The following is a 27,555-nucleotide window of genomic DNA, read 5'->3' on the forward strand; positions in this document are numbered from 1 at the left end:
CATATAGTTTATAAGTAATATAAGAGTCTGAGTAATTATTTTATAAGTGGATTGTGGGACTGCAGGGCTTGGTGGAACCTGGAGAGAAGCTCTCCAGCAACAAGTCCATGGTCTCTGCTGCCACCTGAAGCCATGTTGATGTCCTGGTACCATGCTTATCTGACTCCACCCTTCACTGGATACAAGAGATCGCATTCGACACCTCTCCAGCTGCAATACTAGGAGAGCTGGCCTCACCCCTTGCCTGGGCAATAGGGGAGAGCTGGCCCTAATGGCATGAGCTTGGGAGAGCTATCCCCAACCCCTGTAGGCCCTGTGGTGACTTAGCCTTGGAAGAGATGCCACTGATGGCTGGTGGGAGAACAGGTCTTTAGAGTGGGAAAACTGGCCCCACGCCTTGCCAGATGCAGCACTCAGGAGATCAGGCCCCACTCCTCACCTGGGCAGCACTGTAGAACTGGACTTGGTGGTATAGGTACCATTGAGTGAGCTCTGAGTGTAAACTTGGGAGAGCTGGTCTCGCCTCTCACCTGGTCATTGTGGGAAATTTGGCCTGAAAGGCATGAGGGCTAGGGAGCTCTGCTGTTTGCTAGCTGCAGCATGCCAGAGAGCAAGCCCCTGAAGCATGAATATATTTTGTCTTATCAATAAAAATCAGGTCAAATATCAGGGTAATAACCTGAAAGATCAGAGAAGCAAAGGAGCAGCCACCGGAGACTTCTTACCTTCTCAGATCCTCTACCAAAGGGGCATGAGATCCTGTCTCCATTCACCCTATGTTCCTGTCTCCACCTCCCAGTTGTGCAGAGATTGAAGGACTGAGCCTCCCAAGTGCTTTGATAAAAGGCTTGAATAACCACTCCAGGCTTTATGGTTAACTAGTAGCAAGCTCCAAACTCTAATCTCCAGGCAAGCTTTATTTGTCTTAACACAAACAAAATACCATACAACAAACCCCACACATTACCAGCGGAGCAAAGTAGAGCTGGCCATGGGGCCATGGGCCCCTGAAAACCAGCCTGAGGGTATGAGATCAGGAGAGATTTCCCTGCTTCTTGCTGGCTGTAGCACTCAGGTGAGCTGGTCCTGCCCCTCACTGGGCAATGCTGGAGAGCTGGCTCTGATTATGTAGGTGAGAGAAAGATAGCCCTGATAGCATGGGAGAGCTGGTCTCACCACTTTATTGCTACCACAGGCAGTAGAGCTGGCCAGACTCCTCACCTGGGCAAAGTGGGAGAACTGGCCCTGGTGTTTGTGTGCAGGAGTGCAGATGGACTGACCAACTCAGCTACCACGCAGGCCCTGATCAGGGCATTAAGCTGGCCCACAACAATATTTCCCCCATCTAAGAACTGCTGGAGCATGTGAAGGGACCATCCCAGGATCTCCATGACACAGGGCAACAACAGGATATCTGAGAGGAATCCTCATAAGAATACAATATTGATAGTGTAGTAGAAGCCAGAGGCCTCAAACCAGTCCAATGACTCATTACAATGAACATTTGCAAGTAAAATAACTTGGGCAACAGGGTATATTATGTGACTCACTGAGACACATGGCAACTTCCAGAGAGGTTTTTGTTTGTCTGTCTGTTCGTCTGTTTCTTTGTTTTCTTTGGAGAGTTGTAAGAGTAGAAGGCAGATATGGAGATATGTGGCCATGAGTGAAATTGGGGTGCAAGATGTGAAATTCACAAAGAATCAATAAAAAAATTTAAAAGTATGAGTTGGGGAAAATGTAGCAATATATTAACGAAATTTCGACAGAGTGTTTTTATAATCAGAGACAATGGCCAAGTTTCTGGATAGTATAGGGTGGCCATCTTCCCTTAGCTCTGATGCAGTACCTCAGAGAGATCGTCATGGCTGGCCCTGTCACTGGTGTCTAGTCCTGGCCATTGTCTGCAGTACCTAGGGCCTGTGTGAAGTGGTGCACAACAGCAGAAGGATTTCTGGAGGAAGCTACTTATTTCCAGTGGGCAGTAAGGTGTGTGGGGAAGGAGCATGAGGAGGGACAGGGGGTAATAAAGAAGAAGAGAAGAGGAAAATGACAAGAATATAAAAGTGGAAAGAAGCCAAGAACCAAACGCTCCTTTCAAAGGTGAGCCCCAGTAAGCTTCTGCCTCCAAATACACCCCTGTGGTGGTTTGAAAGAAAATGGCCCCAAAAGGAGTGGCACTGTTAGGAGGTGTGGCTTTGTTGGAGAGAGGAAATATTGTTGGAAGAAGTGTGTCACTGTGGAGGCACACTTTGAGGTCTCCAATATGCTGTGGCTACTCTCAGTGTCACAGACCACTTCCTGATGTGTGAAACATGTAGGGCTCTCAGCTCCTTCTCCAGCACCAAGTCCCACCATGACGATAATGTACTAAGTCTCTGAATTGTAAGTGAGCCACCCAGTTAAATGTTTTCCTTTGTAAGAATTGTCATGGTCGTGGTGTCTATTCACAGTAAGAAAAACCCTAATGATGACAGAAGTTGATACCAGGGACTGAGGTATTGCTCTGATAGGCTGTGGGGCTTTACCCACCTCCCTCACAGTTCCCCAGAGTTTTCTTGAGTGCGAGCAGCAGGAAATATTAGATAGAAAGATTTATAGCGGAGAATCTTGCGGAGGATAAACAGATAGAAAATAAAGTATAGCCTCGAGAGGGCCTAGAACCTGTTCCAATGGGCCCTGACTGTCTCTGCCCCAAGGTTTTTATAGAGATGCCAAGGGGTGGAGCAAAAGACCTCCTCCCCCAGCACAGCCAAGTGCAGACCATCTCAGACACCTGCACTCAGGCCCGTGGTCCTGATCATCCTCTATTCGGACCTGCTGGGTAAAGCCATGAGGAACCCGAGAATGGGCTCCCACAATAGGACTGACCATTCTTTTGTTTGGAGGAAACTAGACATTGGTTTAGGAAAGCAGTGAAATGCTTTAAGCACTGCTCAATGGCCCATACTAGTAGAAGTTTGGAAGACAGTAGTACTGAGAATTATTTTAAGTGTCAGGGGTCTGGCTCAAGGTGTTTCAGAGGAGAGGAATTTTAGTACTTTCCCTAGAAATCATTCTTGTAATAGTTAATGAAGAACTTGGCTGCTTTTTGCCTTTGTCTGAAGAGTCTGCCTGAGGCTAATGTGAAAATTTTTGCATTAATTCCATTGGCAGAAGAAATCTAAAAACAGCCTAGCATAGACTTTGTTGTGGGATTATTTTTGGTAACTTTAGCAAAGATATATAATGAAAAGTAGCAAGCTGAGCAAATAAAAATATAAAATTTACATACTAAGGAAAGAGGCTCTAGGACTGGAATAGAGATAATCTTGTTTTCAAGGAGATAAATGGATTAAGAAATGGAATAAAGGACGTGGTGACCTCAGGCCAAGATCCCATCCAGCAGATTTCCATCTTGTGAAAAAGAATTAAAGTAGAGCTTAGACCCAGGTGAGGTGGTGCATGTCTTTAATACCAGCACTAGGATAGCAGAGGCCAGTAGGTCTCTGAGTTTGAGGCCAGTCTGGTCTAGAAATCCAGTTTCAGAACTGCCATCCTTAGGCAGTGAAAGACAGAAAGCTACTAAAGATGTAATTGAATGAGAGGGGCATGATCCCACCATAGTAAGAAGCAGAACTTGGCAGCTTTCACCACATGGTTTAGGCTTTAGAGTTAAGGATGAAATAAACAGGTTATAGAATTTGCCCCTCAGATTAAGGAAAACTGGTGAGGCCAGGCATGTGTGCAGTGGATATTGCTCTATATAAATAAAACACTGATGGCCAGTGACCAGGCAGGAAGTAGGTTGCCAGGCAGGAAGTAGGTGGGACAAGGAGAGAGGAGAATTCTGGGAAGCGGAAGGCTGAGGGGGGAGACACTGCGGCCACCGCCAGGACATGCAGCATGTAAAGACTCTGGTAAGCCACCAGCCATGTGGCAAGGTATAGATTTATAAAAATGGGTTAATTTAAGATAAAAGAACAGTTAGCAAGAAGCCTGCCACAGCCATACAGTTTATAAGTGATATAAGCGTCTGAGTGATTATTTTATACGTGGATTGTGGGACTGAGGGGCTTGGGGAACCTGGAAAGAAGCCCTCCAGCAACAATGTGTCCGGGGTGTCTCTGAATGGAGGACTAGAGAGGCCATTGCATGAAGCTGTGGAGTTGAAGCCTGGCTTGCCTTGGAGAACTCAGGATGTTAGAGATGCAGAGTTGTAGGATACTTGCTAAGGAGAGCTGCTAATGGGAAGTGGGGCCAGCCCAAGAGAAAGAAGCATTTTGCAGTCCACAAGGATGAAAGGAGTTGGAGAACTGAAGAACATTTTGAAATGAGACATGGAGATACAGAGTGTAGTGGTTACCCAACTGGTTTTCTGTCTTGCTTTGTTCCAGTATTTTTTCACTATACTGTCTTCCTTCCATTTTGGAATGGTAATGTATATACTTTTTCCATTTTAAGTTAAAAGTATGTGATCATTTTTTTATTTTGATTTTACATGGTATTACAGTTAAGAGATTACATGAATCTCAGAAGAGACTTTGAACTTTAGACTTCTGAATAAGTTTGAGACAGTTATAGACTATGGGAACTATGGTAGTTTAAATGGAATTGGCCACCATATCTTGTAGGCTGTGGTACTATTAGGAGATATGACTTTGTTGGAGTGGGGATGGCCCTAGGGAGGAAGTGTGACACTATGTGGTGGGATTTGAGGTTTCCTATGTTCAGGATGTTGCCAGTGTCTCAGTCAACTTCTGGTTCCCTGCAAGATGTAGGACTCTCGGCTACTTCTCCAAGACCTCAACTGCCTACTTGCTCCCATACTCTGCCATGATGCTAATGGTCTGATCCTCTGAAACTGAAATTGAGACACCACAATTAAATGTTTTCTTTGTAGGAGTTGCCATGGTTCTGGTGTCCCCTCACAGCAATAGAAACCATAACTAAAATAATCCAAAACTTACAAAGTTATCAGTACCTTTACAAAAGTACTAACAACAAGGACCAATTCTTCTACAGATGAAATCAAGAGATCCTTATCCAAACTGTAACAAACCAATAGATTAGGTTTAAAAACATGGATCTTCAACAGTTTATAAAAGGACAAATTGGTGTATTAAGAATAATAAACAACATTTTTGAAACACCTTGAATAAAATTCAAATTTATCTAAAAATTGATAAATTTGATGCTATGTTAGTCTGTTTTCTTTTGTCTTGAAAAGATAATGTAAAAGAGTTCGGCTATAAGGTTGGATAAAGCACAGGGACAAATAACCAAATGAATGGAAGCACATGAACTATGAACCAAAGGCTGAGGGGCCCCCAACTGGATCAGGCCCTCTGAATGGGTGAGACAGTCATTTGGCTTGATCTGTTTGGGGGGCAGCTGGGCAGTGGTGCCGGGTCCTGGGCTCATTGCATGAGCTGGCTGTTTGAATCCTGGCACTTATGCAAGGACGCTTGGCTCGGTCTGGGAGGGGGGGACCGGACCTGCCTGGACTGAGTCTATCAGGTCGATCCCGATCCTTGGGGGAGACCTTGATCTGGAGGAGGTGGGAATGGGGGGTGGGCTGGGGGGAGGGGGAGGGGAGGGGGGTGGGAGGAGCATGGGAATCTGTGGCTATTATGTGGAACTGAATGGTGTTGTAAAATAATAAATAAATAAATAAATAAATAAATAAATAAATAAATAAATAAAAGAGTTAGGGTATAAAAGGGCAACAATTCTCCCACTAGACACCAGAAAGTAACCAATAAAAAGCTCAGAGCCAGAAATGGGTTCTTTTGGAATTTTGAGACAGTAAGATTCCATAGACTCCAAATATTACAGGCTGATGTGATTGCTCTTGCCAGGAAGATCCTATTTCTGATGATACCACTTGCTTGAGCCATAGAACATGGAAAAATGAAGCAAGTTGATTGGCCTGGAAATTTCATCCCTACTGGCTAGCATTCAAGGGACTGGAAGGTGCTTTAAAGCTATTAGAAGAGAAAAGTAATCAACAACTTGACCCAACTCTAAACCCAGCAAGTTAAAAGAAGGGCCTAGACAGACATGCCAGCTGGTACAGTCATGGCAGAAACATCAGGGAAGTACTAAATACTTTGTGATTTGCTTGAAGGTTCATAGAGATGCAGAATCTGGTACCTGGAAGACAATAACTCAGTCAGTCTGTGGTACTCAGATGTGTGATCTGGTGTAGTTGATGCACAAAAGGTGCCCGAAGGCCAAAAGGAGGATAATTGAGTCTGGCAAGATCCACCACCCCTTCAGATCCTGTGTTCCAACTTGGGAATGGGCCTGCTCCTTTGCCTCCTGGGGGTAGATGGGTTGGGGATCTAGCTGTGGAAAAGTAAGGATCAAGACAGAAATGAGATCCACAGGCATCTTTGCTGCTTGTTGGACATCCTGATCTGCCCTCTGATTTCTTTGACTTCAGGTGTGTTGGCTGTTTAATGTCTGGTCCAGTAGATGACTGCTGCCTCCTTGGGAAGCCAGGCCACTTCAAGGAGAGATAGAATTTCCTCTGTTTTTAACACTTTTTCCTTCAACAATTAATGAGCCTCTCTTCTTCTAAATCATGATGTGGACATGAAGTGTAGCAAAGACATACATGCTGTCTGTCCTTTCCCCAGTGTAGAGCTTGAGTGAGAACAATCAGTGCGGCCTTTTGGGCTGAGTGCCCTGTGACAAGGCTGGTGCCCACTTGGTGATCCATTAGGTAGATACTGCTGCACCTGCTCTCCTGAATCTATTGATGACCAGACTGATTCCATGGGTAAAATGATCAGCCTCTACCTCACACAAGGAAGTGTCCCAGAGATCTAGGCAACTGACCTGAGAAATTTCCAGCAAGTCCTTACACCATGGAAAGGGACATCAGAGTTGTCAACAGGCATCAATATCATAGGATTGAGATTCTGTACAGCAGTAAAATTAGTATGAGACTGCTCAAGTAAGAGACTCTAATATTGAGTGATGTGTACACTCCAGCCATTGTCCCTTCATAAGAGAGTTTCCACAGTATGGGAACCCATTAGAGTACGATTCTAGTCTAAGGCGAACATTTCTGCTTTCCTTACTAGTACAGTGGCTGAAGTTATGACATGCAAACAGGATGATCAACTGGAGGCCACTGCATCCAGACACTTAGACAGATATGTTATGGGTCTCTGTCATGGTCCCAGTGTCTGAGTTAAAATACTCTATGCAATGACAAAGTTCTATGGATGAAAAGGTACAGTGATTTTGTGACATCTGGTGGGGCCAAAGTTGAAGCTGAGGATAGAGACTACTTTAGTTCTGGAAAGCTTGTTTCTAGGTTTCAGTCCATTTCAAAGGCAGGTCTCATGTAGAGGCAGAATGGAGAGTATGAGCTATTTCAACAAGCCCATGAGTATAAAGTCTGTAATATCTGGAAGCCCCCTGCCCTGAATTACTATCAAAGTCCATACACATGTCCTCTGTCTTTCTGCTACCTGAGGCTATGATGATGTTGTCTGTGCTTCCCCTAGGGGGCATGCTGATGTGAGTTGTCTGTGCAGCCCCTGAGGCCATCTTGACTTCTGTGGTCATTCTGCCATGAGGGTCATGTCTTGGTCATGATCCTGTTGCATCCAGGAGCTGTCTTGATCTCTGTGGCTGGTATTGCCACTGAGGGACATGTAGATGTCTATGGTATATGCTGCCACCTAAACTCACATTGATACCTGTGTCCTGTGTTACCTTTGTGGGCCATACAGATGTCTGTGAAATTCCTTCCATCTGAAGCCATGGTGATGCCCTGGGCTGTGCTGATTTTGGGGCCATTTTGATCTGACTGACCTGCACTGCCACCTGAGGCCATGTTGATGTCCTTGTCCTGTATGGCTAACAGAGGCTGTGATGGTGTCCATGGCAAGTGTAGCAGCATATGGCTGTATTGATGTCTGTGGTCTGTACTACCACCAGAGACCATGCTGAGTTCCATGACACCTACTGCTGCTGGAGACCATGTAGATGTCCATGGTCTGCGCTGTCTCCAGAAACTATGTAATTCCATGATCTCCTGCTGACTCTAAATGGCAAGAAAGCTATTTGGGGGGGGGGGGCTTTGGATTTTGTTGTTCTTCTTATTGTTTTGGTCCTATCACATTTTTTCTTTGTTTTGATGTTCCAATGATTTTTGAAAAGATTTTTATTTTATGTGTATATTTAATCTGCATTATGACTGTGTATGACTTGTGTGACAGATTCCCATGAAGGACAGAAAACAGCATCAGGCTCCCATGGAACACTTGTTAAACAGTTGTAAGCCACCATGCCGGTGCAGGGAATCAAATCAGGGCCTTGGAAGACCAACCAGTGATTAACAACTTTAGCATCTCTCCAGCCCCCACTCAGGAATTTTTCACTTTTGATTTTTGTATGCTTGTTTTGTTTTGTTTTTCAGAGAGAAAAATCATGAAGTAGTGTGGGTTGGAAGGGGAGCAGGCTCTTGGAGGTTTTAAGGGGATGAGGAAAAAGCATAATCAAAATACATTATGTGAAAAAAATTTAAAAGAAAGCAGGCTCATAGAAGATATCAGTACAATTAAGTTCAGAGTGAAAAAGGGATAAAGAATGTCCAAGAAGTGACATCAAGAGAAAAGAATTTTAGGTCAATGTTTATACTATGTTTTAAAGCTCATGTATGTGTGAATGCAAAAATGCAACATGCTTCTGAAAGCAGACACAAACACACTGGACCCAAATATGAATGACCAGAGCTCAGGACTATACAGTGTGCTTACGCCAAATCCCATGTCCCTATCTGGTAACAATTCCCTACAGTTTATACTCAAAGATGGAAATTATGAATCAGGACATTTTATATCACATAGGCGGGTCACAGAAAAGCGGGGGGGGGGGGGGAGAATCTCATCTATGTGCCTTGGGTGCTATCAGATGGCATTATAGCCTTTCAGTTGTTAGAAAATGAGGATCAGTTTGTAGATTCCAAATACTTTGCCTAGTATTCACAAAGTCATTTGCTCACAAATAGTGAGGTCAGTAAATGGTGGTTAGGAAGGTGAGAGATGGCCCAGATGATTCAGCTCTGTACCTGCAACATTCCACCCTCTCAACAACACTGAAGTTCTAATGAGTTGTTTAGCCATTGTAATAAAACAGCTTTGTTCTAGGAAATTTCATTCACATGTATATATATTTATGCCTGTATGTAGGTAAGTTTATATATTAAAAACATAGATATTAATTTAAAATAGCAGAATATACATCATTATGTGCCAATCTGTTACTCACTGAACTGTAAGATCTCCAAAACTTATCTTTCACTTACTGTGTTTCTGATATTAGAACACAAGTGATCCTCACATTTACTATCTGAATCATCAAACATCCATGTGAACTTTGCACTGGAGCACTTAAGGCCCTGTCTTTGTCCAGCCTCTCACAACTATGGATATGTAAACATGGGAATGAATTGATCTAAATTATGTCAGATACCAAAGGTAGAGAATTGCACCATAATTCTTTTGCATTAACTTTCAGATTCTTTTCATTAACTCTGTTAAACAAATTCAAGATGAAGCAAATTACTCCCAAGGAACAAAAATGAAAAATGCTTTTCTGTAGTTCCTGGAAAATTGTATAATGTACCCATGACTGCATGCCATAGAGCAAATGAATGCGGTCATGTTTTAATTGTACTGAAATGTGTTTTTACTTGTATGTTAATAAATAAAGTTTTCCTGGAGATCAGAGGTCACATAACAAGGTCACATAGTGAGCCATAGACAGAAATCTGGGGGTGGTGGCACATGCCCTAAATCTGATCACATGGGAGGCATAGTCTCTGTGTGGTCAAGGACACAGCCAAGGGTAATGACATGAGCCTTTAACCCCAGTACCAACCATAGAGACCTAGAAGTCTGTATAGACATGCAGTGACCAGGAAATCAAGTGGCTGGGCTTAGAGCCAATAGGAAGGCAGAACAGGAAGGCAATAAAAACACAGGTTAGATGGGAAGAAGCTCTCTCTGGGGAAACGACTGTGGTGAGGTGGTAAGATAAGGCTTGTCATGGATCATTGCTAGTTCTCTGATTTATATGACTATTGCCTCTGTATTTGGCTCTATGTTTCTTATTGTATAGGATGATTTAGAAATTGGTCTACATTTAGCACCCAACATGGCAGGAATTCATTTAAAAAAAAAAGTTGGTGGCCTTAAAGGCCAGGAGTTACAGGCACCAGGCCTGGTCAGGGCTAAAACTGGTCTGGCTACATGCAGCTGGAGCTATTTACAGTCAGATTGCCAAATCAGGTGGCCAGAGCTTAAAGGAGCCAGAGGTACAAGTGGCTCAGGCCTGAAACTGCTCAAACCAGAGCATGTGGCTAGACTTCAGCTTTTAGATTTTTTCTCTTCTCCTGTTAGGTAGTTGGCACTTTCTCTCTCTCTCTCTCTCTCTCTCTCTCTCTCTCTCTCTCTCTCTCTCTCTCTCTCTCTCTCTCTCTGGCCCAGATTGCAACTATGCTAGGTAGCTGTTTTGAAATTCCCTCAGACTTCTACTATTCTATGCAGACTTGTAAAGTCAATTAAGATATCAGATATCTTAAAGGGAAAAACCACTTAAAAGTTCATTTTTCCCACAATAAAAAATGGGATATATCTTTACAATGGAAAGATATTGATCTTTGTTTGATAAAACATTAGGCAGTCTGAAAATGGAACAATTACACAAGAGGATTAATGTTGATGGGATGTATGTAACATCAATTATACTTATTTGTTTAATTATCCTTATTTTAGTATTAAAAAAGTTGGTCAATTTAAGTGCCAAGATAAAAGCTTTAGAAAAACCTATTAAATGATTTATAGAGAAATTCAGATTCAGACAGAAGGATTTAAGGTGAAATTATTTAAGGATTGGATTTTAAGGTTACAGAGCCTGTTATCAAATAATCAAACTGAATTTATCTGGTAACCATACAACAACTACCTGATCAAGGGTGTGTACAAACTAATTGGACTCCATTTGAAATGATAGATTTGAGGAGGTTTAAGGAAACTATAGTATCCTATGGCATACATTCTCCATTTGTGAAGCAAGTGTTAAACTCTTGGTCATTTTGTACTAGGATTATTCCTCAAGACTGGAAAGAATTAGTAACCACTGTCCTGAAACCTGGAGCACAATTGCAGTGGCACATGTGTTACTATGATGAGGCTAAGACCATAGAAAGTCAATGGAGAGCTAGAGGTGTGTAAATTTCCCAGGATGAGCTTTGTGGAGAAGGCCAAGATGCTGAAATACAAAGACAATGTTTATATGATAGCCAAACATTAATTCTATGCCACATGGCAGGCTTGAATGCATGGGACAGAATTGAGGAAGCAGGAAAGAAAATTGAGTCATTCAAAAAGTTACACAGTGCCTGAAAGAATCCTCATGGATTTCTTACAAAGGCTGTCTTCAGCAATAAATAGAATGCTCCCAAATTCAGTAGCTAGCCAGATAATAATCAAATCTTTGGCTTTTGAGAACATAAATGCTGCATGAAAAAGAATAATCAGGCCATTAAAGGCAAGATCTGCATCCTTGGAATACTGGATCAGGATACAGTTAATGTTGAGTCTCATGACCATGCTTATATGTGGATAGGAGTAGCAATTTCAAAAGGTTTATAGGAATATCCGATGTTTTGGGTTTGGAAATCAAGGTCATTTGAAAACAGAATATAAACAGAGCATTCCTAGAAAGAACGTTTATTCCAGGAACAACAGTAACAGAATGTCTCTCCCTTCTGGAATATGAAGAAGGTGTGATAAGGGTAAACATTGGACCAATGAATGTAGATCAACAAGGGACGGACAAGGTTATCTTTTGCCACTTTCCTCAGGAAACTCCCAGAGGGGCCCCATGAAGCCCCCCACAGCAAATCCAGTTCAGACCTTTCCTGCCATTATAGAAGAAACCCCTACTCAGCCTAATTATGTAACCAAATGCCTATTGGAATAAACTGGGCTGCTCAGAATAATAGAACAGCTGAGACATTGAGAATAGGAAAATCAGGATAAGCCATAAAGCAAAATTTTTTGACAAAATTCTATAAATGAACAAAGACCAAACTTAAAAATATGAATAAATGAAGATTTCTTGAATGGTTTAGTAGACACAAGTGCAGACGTGACAATATTGGAACCAGAATTTTGGCAACCCCACCACCCATTGGACCCTGTAATCTAAAGTCCCACTTCATCTCCCAAACACACCCACCTCCTGAGATTGGAGCTGCTCCCTGAGACACAGACTCCACCCTGTCCAACTGGACCAAGAGAACTGACCATCCACACCCCCCATCAAATCCTGTATCCACAAGCCCCACACAGTCCCGCAAAACCATCCATCCCCCAAGATGGCAACTACTCCCTGAAACAGACTATGCCAGCTACCATTGGAGCAAGAGGTTAGTGACTCTTCTCCCAGCAGGTCATCACAGTGTCTACACCGTAGGCCCAGGGGCACAACTTGTGCCCCACTACACTCAAACAATGCAGCCCCCAGTTGCAGACCACTATGCAAAATGCCTGTGAGAAGGCCTTCCCACCACCACTACCCACCATAGAACCCTATAATCTACAAATCCCACACTGTCCCCCAAACCAACCCAAAACCTGAGACCCCCAACCATTCCCAGAGATATGTGCCACACCAACTCCAGTGCCGTCCATGTGACATGAACAATTATGTCAATAATAGCAGATGGGAGATACGTGTCCCATAGGACTAAGCTCCTTGGAGGTCCCTGGCAGAGTGCCCGTGTTATGCCTCCTTCTTGAAGGAGACCTGCTTCACAGATCATGAGCTCTCTGGACTATGGGTTATGTATAACTGCTTTTCTGATAATGTTCTAATTAATCTATTAAGCACAGCCAAAACTAATGAATGCTTGAGTTGTGAAGTATGGAGGAACAGGGAAGCTGGACATGGACCTTATTTAGATATAGCAGAATGAGCTATTCCTTAAAGACCTTAAGCCACTAGGGGTTTAATAGAGATACCAAGGGGTGGAGCAAAAGATCTCCTCCCCGAGCACAGCCAAGTGCAGACCATCTCAGACACCTGCACTAAGGCCCGTGGTCCTGATCATCTATTTGGACCTGCTGGGTAAAGCCACGAGGAACCCGAGAACGGGCTCCCACAGGTCACCCCTTCTTAATATATAAAAAAACAACTATTAATGGCTTACAGCAATCTCCATAGCTGTTACACCTCCCAGTATGGGAGTAGAGGATGATATAGATGGCATTTCTCTTTTGAATTAGGTCCAAGGTGACTACAGCAGTCTTAGCTGCCTCAAGCCCTTTCTAAACCAAAAACTCTTTTTTTAAATTTTATTTTATTTTACAATAGTATTCAGTTCTACATAACAGCCACAGATTCCCTTATTCTCCCCCTTCCTGCCCCCCTCCCCTTTCCCCCAGCCCATCCCCCATTCCCACCACCTCCAGATCAAGGCCACCCTTGAGGACTGAGATCGACCTGATAGACTCAGTCCAGGCAGGTCCAGACCCCTCCTCTCAGACTGAGTCAAGAGTCCCTGCATAAGTCCCAGGTTTCAAACAGCTAACTCATGCAATGTGCACAGGACCTGGTACCACTGCCTAGATGCCTCTCAAACAGATCAAGCCAATCAACTGTCTCACCTATTCAGAGGGCCTGATCCAGTTGGGGGCCCCTCAGCCTTTGATTTATAGTTCATGTGTTTCCATTCGTTTGGCTATTTGTCCCTGTGCTTTATCCAACCTTGGTTTCAACAATTCTGGTTCATATAAACCCTCTCTTTCTCACTAATTAGACTCCCAGCACTCCACTCGGGGCCTAGCCGTGGATGTCTGCATCCAGATTCCTCAGTGCTTGGATGGGGTTTCTGGCACAACTATTAGGGTGTTTGGCCATCCCATCACCAGAGTAGGTCAGTCCTGGCTGTCTCTCGACCATTGCCAGCAGTCTTTTGTGGGGGTATCTTTGTGGATTTCTGTGGGCCTCTTTAGCTCTTTGTTTCTTCCTTTTCTCATGTGGTCTTCATTTACCATGGTCTCTTATTCCTTGTTCTCCCTCTCTGTTCTTGATCCAGGTGGGATCTCCTGCTCTCTTTCCCTCGACCCTCGCCATTCATTGCTCCCACTCATGTCCAGGCTGTTCACGTAGATCTCATCCATTTCTCCGTCATTGGGTGATCCCCGTGTCTTTCTTGGGGTCCTGTTTTACATATGGTGCTTTCTTATAAAATTGGGAATCAATCTCCCCCAAGATCCAGCTATACCACTCTTGGGCATATACCCAAGAAATGCTCAATCATACCACAAGAGCACTTGCTCAGCTATGTTCATATCAGCATTGTTTGTAAAAGCCAAAACCTGGAAACAACCTAGATGCCCTTCAACTGAAGAATGGATAAATAAATTGTGGCACATATACTCAATGGAATACTACTCAGCAGAGAAAAACAATGACATCATGAGGTTTGCAGGCAAATGGATGGATCTAGAAAAAAATCATCCTGAGTGAGGTAACCCAGACTCAGAAAGACAAATATGGTATGTACTCACTCATAGGCAGATACTAGATGTGGAACAAGGATGACTGGACTGCTACTAAACCAAAAACTCTTAAGGCGACTACAAACTTAAAGAATCCCTTAGCTTCATCATTACCATTATCAGGTTAACATAAATATTGCTATACATAGTCCCAATTCTCTCAATCTTACAGCTCAAAGCATACTCTTAACAGAACCATTTGAATTAGCATATATGGTGCTATATATAGTTAACAATTTTCTCCATCTTACAACTTTAATTTAATCATTTGAATTTTCTTGTCAACAGAACATAGGAAAAACTTCGATGTATTCACATCAAATTTAAATATTTCCTTAACTCCACAAAACCAGGGTGCATTAATATCAATAGGTTTCTGCGAACATAATTCAATCTCATAACTCCTCCTTTTCTTTATAATTTTTTAAACAAAATCTTAAACCTAGTTAGAGGAACCCAAACTTATACAATTCCTACAGACCCATATTGAAAAGCAATATTTTCCATCTAACCATTAACACTTTGAAAAGTTTTAGCAAAACATCCAAAAGCAGTTTCTTAATAAAACTCTTTCCACACTTTAAAAGTAGTCTCTTAGTATACCCCATTTGCATTTCTTACTAACAAAACATGACATTAATCCACTCAAAGAAAATATTTTTTAAATTAAATAGACTAAGGAATATTAACTCTCCTTTTTATAATTTTTAAGCAAAATCTCAAGCTTAGCTATAAAACCCAAACTTCTGTTTAAACAGTTCCATTTGTAACACAAAACTAGTTCCATAAGTAATTCCATTCTTACATAAACAGTTCCATAAAACAATTCATGAATCATCAGTTAGAAAGCATATATGCATACACAAAACTGCATCTTGATTCTAGGTAGAAATAAATTTCTTCATTTAAACAGTTCCATTTTTAACCCAATTCCAGAAAACCGTTCCTAGGTGAATACTCGAAATTGTCCCATTGCAATGAAATCTCTGTTGTTTATTTCATTTCTTAAGTCTTAAAGTTCAAATGATAAATTCTGGTACTAGCCTTCCAAATATGAGAAATCCATAACCAAAATCTTTTGTAATTTTATCTCATTTTAAGTTCAAAAAGTTCAAACAAGAAAAATTCTGGTATCAGGCTTTCACTTCCAAATATGAAGAGACGTTTTACAACCAAAACTTTTTGCAGTTAACAATTTTAGTTCAAACAAGCATCTCTGCAACTTTTGTTCTCACAGACAGACCTTTTTAGTTATAGTAATATTCTAAACTGCATTGTTTTTGCTGTTAGCTCAGGTTTTTCTGTGCTGCGTTGATATTCCACGGATCTCAGCTGCAGATGCCTGGTGCTGGTTCTGGCGTCTGCCATTCTTAGCTTCTTAGCAGCTTCTGGAGCTTTTGAAAACCGCTCAGACTGACTACTTTGCAGTCTACTAGGACACTTCCTTCTGTGTCTCAGGTTCTTTCAACCATATACATTAAAAATAGACTCATACTTAACATTTACACTTTACAAACTCACATATAACATTTTTTGCCTTGCAAAGCATTTAGACTCACATTCAACGTTTACACGTTTTTACAAACTCACATACAACATATTAACATCTACTTATTTATACTTAAGAAAACTATAGAAGTACTTTAGCAAATATATTTATTTACTTCTTATATACTTCTTATCTTATTTCTTATTCAAATTTACATTTACAACTAGTATCTTTACTTCTTACAGGCTTATTACTACATGTCTTAAGACTACCTTAGATACTTCTTGCAAGCTTATATTCTTAAAGAAACTCTATAGATCTATTTTACAAATATATAGGTCTACCATTAGCATATATTTAACTTAGCAAACACCTAAAGATTTCTTAACACAGATCTAATAAGACAATTTCTACAAACTCACATATCTTATTTTCATCTTTTTCTATTTCTTACTCTTAATTATTATCACTATCTCTATTAGAAAGATTCTCTCAACCAGACAGGAAGTACATACATCATCTCCAAAGTTCAGAGCCTATAGTCAGCTTTTCTATACAACACTGGGATTTAGTGAGTGTTGTCATTATAGAGTTGTGATACTTGTTGCTAGGGGATTGTAACATTCTTGGGACGAAGCCACACCCCAAAGTTGTGGAGTTCTCTCAGCCTTTCTGGAACTGACAGAGATGCACTGTCAGCAGTAGACGGTTTTTAACTAGAGGCTGTCCCTTCACCCAAATTCTTAGTAGTTCCCCTAAGTGCTTCAATTCAGACAAACGTTTCTATTACAGCAGTATTTTTGGTTCATTCTACCGAAAAACTTCACTTCACGCTGAGGGTGAAATTACCGTATTCAGCTGATGTAAAGCTCTTAGCCAAATACTGCATAGCTATTAGGTGATATAAAGTATTTTTCTAAAGAAGCTAGTAAAGCCAAAAGCGGCACAGCTCTGAACTGTTTCCTCACTGTTTGCATTAACCAGTGACAAAACCTCAGAAACACTAATTGAGCCACTTTCATTCTCGATCCTTTATAGGAACGTCATTGGAGCTGACCCTTCCTTAGTTCCACGCTCCTTACCAGCCACTCTGGTAACCACTGAGCTTCATTCTCCTCTTGTGAAAAAACACAAACATGTCCTTGACCCCATATTAAAACAGGATCGGGACCCTTCCATAATCCCAAGCAGGGATCTTTCCATTTCACTTGAGCAAAAGTCGCTTGGGTGCCACTGTGTCAAAATCTATCTGTGGCAGACTGTTCATAGATATCCATATTCAAAAAGTTCAGAACAAAAAGCATGATTTAATGCATTATGTGGCAATTGAGGGTAAATTTCTTCCTTTTATTGTTTGAAGTTGTATTTTAAGAATGCTATGAGCCCTTTCCACAATACCTTGTCCCTGAGGATTATAAGGAATACCTGTTTTATATACGATTTCCCATTGGGTACAAAATTGTTGAAATACCTTACTACTATATCCAAAACCATTATCAGTTTTAATAATTTTTGGTAAACCCATATACGAAAAACACTTTAAGCAGTGCATAATTACATGTTTTGTAGCTTCCCCAGGTTGTGCACTAGCCATTAAAAATTATGAATAAGTGTCAATGGTCACATGTACATATCTTAATTTGCCAAATTCTGCGATATGAGTAACATCCATTTGCCATAGATGATTAGGAAGAAGATCTCGAGGGTTTACCCCAAAGTGAGGGACAGGAAAATATTTTGGACATACCCCACAAGGTTTAACTATTTGATGAGCTGCTTCTTTGGCAAGATTGAATTACTTTCTTTTAGGCTTTTATCATTTTGATGAAGAACATGTGACTGTTGAGCCATTTCCACTTGGGATAATGCTCAGCTATTGCATTACCCTCAGCTAAAGGACCAGGAAGATTGGAGTGAGCTCTAATATGGCCCACAAAGCATGGCAGCTTTCTTTTGTGGAATAGCATCTTGACTTTGTTGAAACATTTTAACTTGATTATAAGTTCCAATATTTTCACCAAAACTGTTACTATTCAAAGGAGTCAAGAACATAGATGTTCTTTCATGAAACGTATCCTTCATTAGCTTACTTTGAGAAAAAGCATTTTCAGGATTTAGTATTTTCACTTCATTAGCTTTAACTCCTGAAGTTATCAGCAGCTGTAATATTTAGCATTGATTTTTTTTATAAGGAACTTTCAGGTGAAGCAACTCTTTTGTAAGACAGCTATATTTTCTGAAGTTTGTTTCCTATCTATAAAGCAGTCATTTCTTTTTGAATGCCTGTTTCCTTGTATCCTTATTAGATTTGCAAAGGAAACAATTGGCAGGCAATTTGTTCAAAAGGCAAAGAACTTTTAATTTCAACATAAGTTTCTTCATATCTAAGACAACATTCAGTGTGTAAATTCCTTTCTCTTGCTTTCCTAAGGATTTTAAAGTGGCTTGTTTGCTCTTAAAGGTAGCTTTTTGTCATCCAACTACCGTAAAAACTTTGCACAGCTATTAGGGTAAATAAGGCATTTTAGCAAAACCCAATCCTCAAAGCGCCTAGTTTTGTATCCTTTCAATTTTTACTGACACTTAAACTCTTAGATGATTTTCCTCCTTATTCTTTTAAAAGCTGTATTTTAAGTTTACCATGAACGTATTTTTGAGCTAACAAAAGTGTTTTAGGGCAATGTCGCCATCTTTAGCAGAAAAACTACCTTTCCCAGAATGCATTTCCCTTATATCAGTCCATAATAATATCAGTTCCATATCAGTCCCTTATATCATTCATTTCCCATAGTTCTTTTCGGGTCTGAGAGTCAACTGGTTCTCTTTTACTAGACTTGCTTACAAATTCTTGCCCGGGAGGTTTGAACAAAGTCTCTAGCCTTTGCAACGGGAGATTTGAACAAGCATTTTACATTTTCAGCTATGGCACATTGGGAGGTTTTTAGTCTCTCAGCTGGCTTCAACAGGTGTTTCTCCTTCATCAGACACTGGCCCCGGATCAGAACCACACCTGCCTCGTTAGCCGGCATTGAGGCAGGCATTTCTGATAGCAACTGTCCTCGGGGTTTGTGTGTTTTAGCCAGTCAGTGAAAAACAAGATCATGTACAACAGCTTTTCCATAGCTCTTTCGGAGAGATTTTTCTCCCACTGATCTTATTCTCATTTTGCTTGTTCCTCCCCCCCCCCCCACCACCACCAGATGCAGAGCTTCAGCTATCTGTCTGCAGCTCTGTACCTCTGCTAGCTGCTTTTGGAGGTAGGGGCTTTTTCTCTCCCCCTGAATCTGCCTTCAATTCTAGTAACTTTGTCAGGTCATGCATTTTCTTTTCTTTTCTTTCTTTTTTTTTTTCCTGCCAGGCCCTCCATTTATTTTTTTGTATTTTTTTTCCTTTAATTTTATTTTACAATACCATTCAGTTCTACATATCAGCCACGGGTTCCCCTGTTCTCCCCCCTCCCACCCCCTCCCCTTAACCCCAACCTACCCCACATTCCCACCTCCTCCAGGGCAAAGCCTCCCCCGAGGACTGCGAACAACCTGGTAGACTCAGTCCAGGCAGGTCCAATCCCCTCCTCCCAGCCTGAGCCAAGTATCCCTGCATAAGCTACAGGTTTCAAACAGCCAACTCATGCAATGAGCACAGGACTTGGTCCCACTGCCTAGTTGCCTCCCAAACAGATCAAGCCAATCAACTGTCTTACCTATTCAGAGGGCCTGATCCAGCTGTGGACCCCTCAGCTTTTGGTTCATAGTTCATGTGTTTCCATTTGTTTGGCTATTTTTTTTTTCAATAATTGAGTAAAACCGAAATTTATTATAGGCCACAGTCGTCCTAGGGACCTCCATGCTATATTTATAACCTCCATGGTTGTATGGGTTGTGGTCTGATTGTTCTTTATTTTATATCTAGAATCCACTTATGAGTGAGTACATACCATGACTGTCTTTCTGGGTTTGGGTTACCTCACTCAGGATGATTTTTTCTAGTTCCATCCATTTGCCTGCAAATTTCATGCTTTCATTGTTTTTCTCTGCTGAGTAGTACTCCATTGTGTGTATGTACCAAAATTTTTTCATCCATTCTTCCGTTGACTGGCATCTAGGTTGTTTCCAGGTTCTGGTTACTACAAATAGTGCTGCTATGAACATAGCTGAGCATGTATCTTTATGGTATGAATCAGCATTCCTTGGATATAGGCCCAAGAGTGGGATGGCTGGGTCTTGAGGTAGTTCGATTCCTAATTTTCTGAGAAACCGCCATACTGATTTCCACAGTGGTTGTACAAGTTTACATTCCCACCAACAATGAAGGAGTGTTCCCTTTGCTCCACATCCTCTCCAACATAGACTGTCATTGGTGTTTTTGATCATAGCCATTCTGACAGGTGTAAGGTAGTATCTCAGAGTCGTTTTGATTTGCATTTCTCTGATGATTAAGGATGTTGAGCATTTCTTGAAATGTCTTTCAGCCATTTGTGATTCTTGTTTTGTGAATTCTCTGTTTAGCTCTTTAGCCCATTTTTTAATTGGACTGTTTAATATTTTGGTGTCTAGTTTCTTGAGTTCTTTTTTTTTTTTTTTTTTTTTTTTTTTTTTTTGAGTTCTTTATATACTGTGGAGATCAATCCTCTGTCAGATGTGGGGTTGGTGAAGATCTTTTCCCATTCTGTTGGCTGTCTTTTTGTCTTATTGACTGTTTCTTTTGCCCTGCAAAAGCTTCTCAATTTCGAGAGGTCCCACTTATTGTTGTGCTCAGGGTCTGTGCTGTTGGTGTTTTATTTAGGAAATGGTCTCCGGTGCCAATGTGTTCAAGAGTGCTTCCTACTTTCTTTTCTATTAAGTTTAGTGTAACTGGATTTATATTCAGGTCTTTGATCCACTTGGACTTGAGTTTTGTGCATGGTGACAGATATGGATCTATTTGTAATCTTTTACATATTGACATCCAGTTATGCCAGCACCATTTGTTGAAGATACTTTCTTTCTTCCATTGTATAGTTTTGGCTCCTTTGTCAAAAACCAGGTGTTTATATGTGCATGGATTAATGTCAGGGTCTTCAATTCGATTCCATTGGTCTGTATGTCGGTTTTTACACCAGTACCAAGCTGTTTTTATTACTATAGCTCTATAGTAGAGTTTGAGGTCAAGGATGGTGATGCCTCCGAAAGTTGCTTTATCATATAGGATTCTTTTAGCTATCCTGGGTCTTTTGTTTTTCCATATGGAGTTGAGTATTTTTCTTTCCAAATCTGTGAAGAATTGTGTTGGGATTTTGATGGGGATTGCATTGAATCTGTAGATTGCTTTTGGTAAGATTGCCATTTTTACTATGTTAATCCTGCCTATCCATGAGCATGGGAGATCCTTCCATTTTCTGATATCTTCTTCAATTTCTTTCTTTAGAGATTTAAAGTTCTTATCAAAAAGGTCCTTCACTTGTTTAGTTAGTGTTATCCCAAGGTATTTTATATTATTTGTGGCTATTGTAAAGGGTGATGTTTCTCTGACTTCTTTCTCAGCCCTTTTATCATTTGTGTATAGGAGGGCTACTGATTTTTTGGAGTTGATCTTGTATCCTGCCACTTTACTGAAGGAGTTTATCAGTTGTAGGAGTTCCCTGGTAGAGTTTTTGGGGTCACTTATGTATACTATCATATCATCTGCAAATAATGAAAGTTTGACTTCTTCCTTGCCAATTTGCATCCCTTTGATCTCCTTTTGTTGTCTTATTGCTCTAGCTAGAACTTCTAGTACTATATTGAATAAATATGGGGAGAGTGGACAGCCTTGTCTTGTTCCTGAATTTAGTGGTATTGCTTTGAGTTTCTCTCCATTTAATTTGATGTTTGCTGTTGGCTTGCTATAAATTGCCTTTATTATGTTTAGAAATGTTCCTTGTATTCCTGATCTTTCTAAGACCTTCATCATGAAGGTGTGTTGGATTTTGTCAAAGGCTTTTTCAGTATCTAAGGAGATGATCATGTGGTTTTTTTTCTTTCAGTTTGTTTATATGGTGTATTACATTGACTGATTTTCATATGTTGAACCATCCTTGCATCCCGGGGATGAATTCTACTTGGTCATGATGGATAATTTGTTTGATGTATTCTTGGATTCGGTTTGCCAATATTTTATTGAGTATTTTTGCATCGATGTTCATGAGGGAGATCAGCCTGTAGTTCTCTTTCTTTGTTGCATCTTTGTGTGTTTTGGGTATCAGGGTAATTGTAGCCTCATAAAAAGAGTTTGGTAGTGTTCCTTCTGTTTCTGTTGTGTAGAACACTTTGAAGAGTATTGGTATTAGTTCTTCTTTGAAAGTCTGGTAGAATTCTGCACTGAAACCATCTGGTCCTGGGCTTTTTTTTGGTTGGGAGACTTTTGATGACTGTTTCTATTTCTTTAGGGGATATTGATCTATTTAAATGGTTTATCTGGTGTTGATTTAATTTTGGTATGTGGAATTTATCCAGAAAATTGTCCATTTCTTCCTGGTTTTCTATTTTTGTGGAGTACAGGTTTTTGAAGTATGATCTGATGATTCTCTGGATTTCCTCTTTGTCTGTTGTTATGTCTCCCTTTTCATTTCTGATTTTGTGAATTTGGGTGCTCTCTCTTTGCCTTTTGGTTAATTTGGCTAGGGGTTTGTCTATCTTGTTGATTTTTTCAAAGAACCAACTCTTTGTTTCATTGATTTTTTTTGTATTGTTCTCTTGTTTTCTATTTCGTTGATTTCAGCCTTCAATTTGATTATTTCCTGGCGTCTCTTTCTCCTGGGTGAGTTTGTTTCTTTTTGTTCTAGAGCTTTCAGTTGTGCTGTTAATTCATTGGTATGGGATTGCTCCATCTTCTTTATGTGTGCATTTAGAGCTATGAATTTTCCTCTTAGCACTGCTTTCATAGTGTCCCATAAGTTTGGGTATGTTGTACTTTCATTTTCATTGAATTCTAGGAAACCTTTAATTTCTTTATTTATTTCTTCCTTGACCCATTGATGTTTCAGGTAGGCATTATTCAGTTTCCATGAGTTTGTGGGTTTTCTATAATTTTTGTTGTTGTTGAGGTCTAACTTTAAGGCATGGTGGTCTGATAAGATACAGGAGGTTTTTCTAATTTTTTTGTATCTGTTGAGATTTGTTTTGTGTCCAAGCATGTGGTCAATTTTTGAGAAGGTTCCATGGGGTGCTGAGAAGAAGGTATATTCTTTTGTGTTAGGATGGAATGTTCTGTAGATATCTATTAGGTCCATTTGAGTCATAACATCTGTTAGGTCCTTTATTTCTTTGTTAAGTTTCAGTCTGGTAGATCTGTCTTTTGGTGAGAGTGGTGTGTTAAAATCTCCCACTACTAATGTGTGGGGTTTGATGTGCATTTTAAACTTTAGTAGTGTTTCTTTTATGAATGTGGGTGCTTTTGTATTTGGAGCATAAGTGTTTAGGATCGAGACTTCATCTTGGTGGATTTTTCCTGTGATAAATATGTAATGTCCATCCTGATCTCTTTTGATTGATTTTAGTTTGAAGTCTATTTTATTAGATACTAGAATAGCTACACCAGCTTGTTTCTTAGGTCCATTTGCTTGGAAAGCCTTTTCCCAGCCCTTTACTCGGAGGTAGTGTCTGTCTTTGAAGTTAAGGTGTGTTTCTTGTATGCAGCAGATGGATGGGTCCTGTTTTCTTATCCATTCTGTTAGCCTGTGTCTTTTTATAGGTGAGTTGAGACCATTGATATTGATGGATATTAATGACCAGTGATTGTTAATTTCTGTTATTTTTTGTGGTTGTGTTGTGTTGTCCTTCTGTGCTGTATGTTGGTGTGGGATTATCTATTGCTTGATTTTTCATGGATGTGTTTAGCTTCTTTGGGTTGGATTTTCCCTTCAAGTGCTTTCTGTAGGGCTGGGTTTGTGGACAGGTATTGATTAAATCTGGTTTTATCCTGGAATATTTTGTTTACTCCGCCTATGGTGATTGAGAGTTTTGCTGGGTATAATAGTCTGGGTTGGCATCCATGGTCTCTTAGTGTCTGCATGAGATTTGTCCATGATCTTCTAGCTTTCATAGTCTCTATTGAGTAGTCTGGTGTTATTCTGATGGGTTTGCCTTTATATGTTACTTGGTCTTTTTCCTTTGCGGCTCTTAGTATTTTTTCTTTGTTCTGTGTGTTTAGTGTTTTGATTATTATGTGGCGAGGGAACTTTTTTTTTTAATCCAGCCTATTCGGTGTTCTGTAAGCCTCTTGTATCTTCATAGGTATTTCTTTCTTTAGGTTAGGAAAGTTTTCTTCTATGATTTTGTTGAATATATTTTCTGTGTCTTTGAGTTGGTATTCTTCTCCTTCTATCCCTATTATTCTTGGTTTGGTCTTTTCATGGTGTCCCAAATTTCTTGTACGTTTTGTGTTATGACTTTTTTGTCTTTAGTGTTTTCTTTGACTGACGAATCTATTTTCTCTATTGTGCCTTCAGTGCCAGAGATTCTCCGTTCCATGTCTTGCAATCGGTTGGTTATGCTTGTTTCTGTAGTTCCTGTTCGTTTAGTCAGGATTTCTATTTCCAGCATTCCCTCAGCATGTGTTTTCTTTATTGTCTCAAATTCATTTTTCAGATCTTGGAATGTTTCTTTCATCTGTTTAATTGCTTTTTCTTGGCTTGATTTGATTTCTTCCCATTTTTTGTTCGTTTTTTCTTCCATTTCTGTAAGGGAGTTTTTTATTTCCTCTTTAATGGAGTTTTTCATTTCCTCTTTAGGGGAAGTTTTTATTTCCTCTATAAGGGAATGTTTTATTTCTTCTTTAAGGGCCTCTATCATCTTCTTAAAGTCATTTTTAGGGTTGATTTCTTCTGTTTCTTCTGTCCTGGTATGTTTAGGTCTTGCAGGTGTAGAATCACTATGTTCTGATATTGCCATACAGGTCTTTATGTCGTTGCCTGTATTTTTGCACTGGCATCTACTCATCTCTTCCTCTGCTCGGTGCAGGTGGTGTCTGTGTCTGAGAGTGCCTCCCTTGTTCTAATTTTTAGTCTTGGTTCCGTAGGAGTTCTTGGTTAAATTGGTGCTATTGGGCTGTTTCTTCAGCAGCAGCTGATCTCAGTTGGTGAAGTATATACTTATGATTCTGGTGATCTGGTTTGGTGGCTGGGCAGCACCTTCTTCTGTTTTCCCAGGTCACATTTTGTTCATTTGTCAACTCCTCAGCTGATCTTGTTTCTTCAGACTTCAAACTGTAGGGATCTGAATCCTCTCCCAGATGGATTTCAGCTGAGCTGGGTAGTCTCACCAACACCTCCAAGTTGTTGGGTTTCCCAGGATCAGCAGCTGGACCCTGGGTTGGCCTCAGATGGAGTGTTCAGATTGGTTCTGGTTCTGTCCCATGGAGATAGCTTCTTCCCCGGGTGTTGGGGTTAAAGGAGTCCCTGTTCCAAACTTTTGATTAAGAGTTTGTTTTCACTACCTCTTCAGAGTTAATAGCTCTGTTTCTGGTCTTTATTGCGACTGTGTTTCGGCCGCCGCCTGCTGTGCCTGCCTGCCTCCACTCCAGGCCTGCCTACCTCTGTTGGGCCAGTCTACCTTGGCCGGCTGCTGCCGTGGGCCTACTTGCATCTGCTTGTCTCTGCTGCCGGGCCTGTCCCTATGGCTGCTGCCGCAGCTGGTCATGCATTTTCTGAGGAAGAATCTGTCCCCTCTTTCTTCAGAGTCTTTCTCCCTGACAGTATCCAGTTTGTTCTCAGTTTATCCCCTCTACCCCAGAAACAGTTTCCGACACTACAGTGGCAGCTTTCCCTGCTACTGAAGGTAGGGGCTTTTTGTCAGTTTGTTTTCAGGGTCTGTGTGGTTTGTGTACAGACTGAAAATCTAACAAGGGAGGTTTTCGCCATTTCTAAACTCCCATTAGGACAGGCGTTTTGTTTCATCAGGCCTTCACCTGGCCCAGTCCCCCAGTGGGTTGCATTTGCTTGTCTGGGTGCTCAAGGACAGAGCTTATGCCAGAGGCAATCACCTCTCAGGGCTACACTCCCTCATCTCAGGGAGTCAGTTGAAACAAAGCTTTTCTCAAAGAGGTGCTTTCTCTGACAGAAAAGAAAGGTTTACTCCTGGATAGTTCTGTTCTGCCCTGGCTGGGCTCTTTCCCCAGACAGCGTTCTGACTCAGCAGCACAACTGTTTCAGAAACAGTTCAGCTTTACTGTTTTCCCAGAAAGGTCCTTACTCTGATAGGAAAGCTTTTCTCAGATTTCTTTTTGCAGCTGTGGACCTATTAACCCGGGACTTGTAGCAAAGTGGATAACTGTGCCGTTTCCACCGGCTTTAGCTTTGTTTGTTCATTAGCAATCTTCCCCTGGGTCCTGCACCTTCCTGCCTCAGCTCTGTGCTCTGGGAAGTTTATAACTGCAGGAACCCTAGTATCCCCGAAATGCACTCCAACTCAGAGACGCTGGCCAGTCAACTCTGGGTTTTTGGTCAGAAGGATTCAAGGCTAACAGTTTGCATTGCTTCAGGGGATCTTTGCATTAGGACGATTAGGAGCACCTTTTCATTCTGAAACGCTCAAACAAAACCCTTGATGCCTTGGCTGTAACTGAAAAGCCTGGTTTTTCTGCTTTTCTCAAAGTTTCCTGCCCTTTGGGGCTCTCTATAGCTCGTCACCCTTACTCTCCCCAAGCGTTTCCCTCAGGGTACTCTGACCCACTGTCTTTTACTAGCTTGAAGAGACAGAGCTTCGAAGAAGTTTTTAGGAACTTGTCCCTGCCTCCTGCATTGCAGGGAGGATTTTTAAAGTTTGAAAGAGAACTTAGAGAGGTTTTGCTGTCTTAAAAGTTTTGTTGTTTTCCCTTAGAGCTAATACTAATATCTTCAGGTGATTCTAATTTTTGTCCTTCTGAGAGAGAAAGTTAAAGGCTTTAGTTTTTAAGTTTAAGAGCTTTTGAGAAAAATTAAGGCTTTTTAGAGAGATTTTTTTCCCCCAAATTTTCCAAGAAAAGCTTTATAGTTTAAGAGAAATATTTTTTCCCCCAGGATAAAGAAAGACCAACTTTTCCCAAAACTTCCCAACTTTAAACTTTGACTTCTTACACCCCCATTTTTGCCTCAGGGAGAAAACACTTTCTCCTGCCACTTGGACTTAGCATTTCAGCTGTCCCCAGGTCAAAAGTTTCCATAGGAAACCTTTTCTTCCCCATAAGCTCAAAGAAGAGCTTTTTTACTACCCGTAAAGCCCAAAGAAAGATTTCCCCCCCCAGTTTGCTTTCATAGACCCCAAAGTTAGAAAATTGAAGAGTTTTTCTGTCTAGTTGCCTTATTTATTTTTTCCTACACAATCTTACACTTCTAAGTTTTTCTACACTATATTACTACCCTATACCTTATACTTATTTTTCACAGATAGAAATGAGAAAGGGATAGAAGATAGAAAATTTTGACAGAAGATAATTTCGCTGCAGCATCGGACATTCTTCCAGTCCACTTTCCTTTTGTCTCATGGATAAAACCCCTGC

At 40.9% G+C, this 27,555-nt stretch overlaps 1 protein-coding gene across 8 annotated transcripts in view; it reads left to right on the forward strand.

Annotated features, from left to right (window-relative positions):
- LOC102915364 (solute carrier family 22 member 19-like) overlaps positions 1–27,555 on the forward strand; it is a 334,849-nt gene that overhangs the window by 117,433 nt on the left and 189,861 nt on the right. For 5 of the 8 annotated variants that reach the window (XM_076558766.1, XM_076558757.1, XM_076558751.1 and 2 more), the window contains exon 11: positions 4,699–5,306. The exons of 1 other annotated variant lie outside the window; for it this stretch is intronic. In XM_076558766.1, coding sequence (XP_076414881.1) covers positions 4,699–4,819 — 121 coding nt within the window. In that variant the 3' untranslated portion in view covers positions 4,820–5,306. Of the gene's footprint in view, positions 1–4,698; positions 5,312–9,324; positions 9,771–27,555 lie in introns of those variants that run through there. 2 more of the 8 variants (XM_076558797.1, XM_076558786.1) reach the window with 2 other exon arrangements.

The sequence above is a fragment of the Peromyscus maniculatus genome, chromosome 1 (genome assembly GCF_049852395.1).
Source record: "Peromyscus maniculatus bairdii isolate BWxNUB_F1_BW_parent chromosome 1, HU_Pman_BW_mat_3.1, whole genome shotgun sequence".
NCBI lineage: Eukaryota > Metazoa > Chordata > Mammalia > Rodentia > Cricetidae > Peromyscus > Peromyscus maniculatus.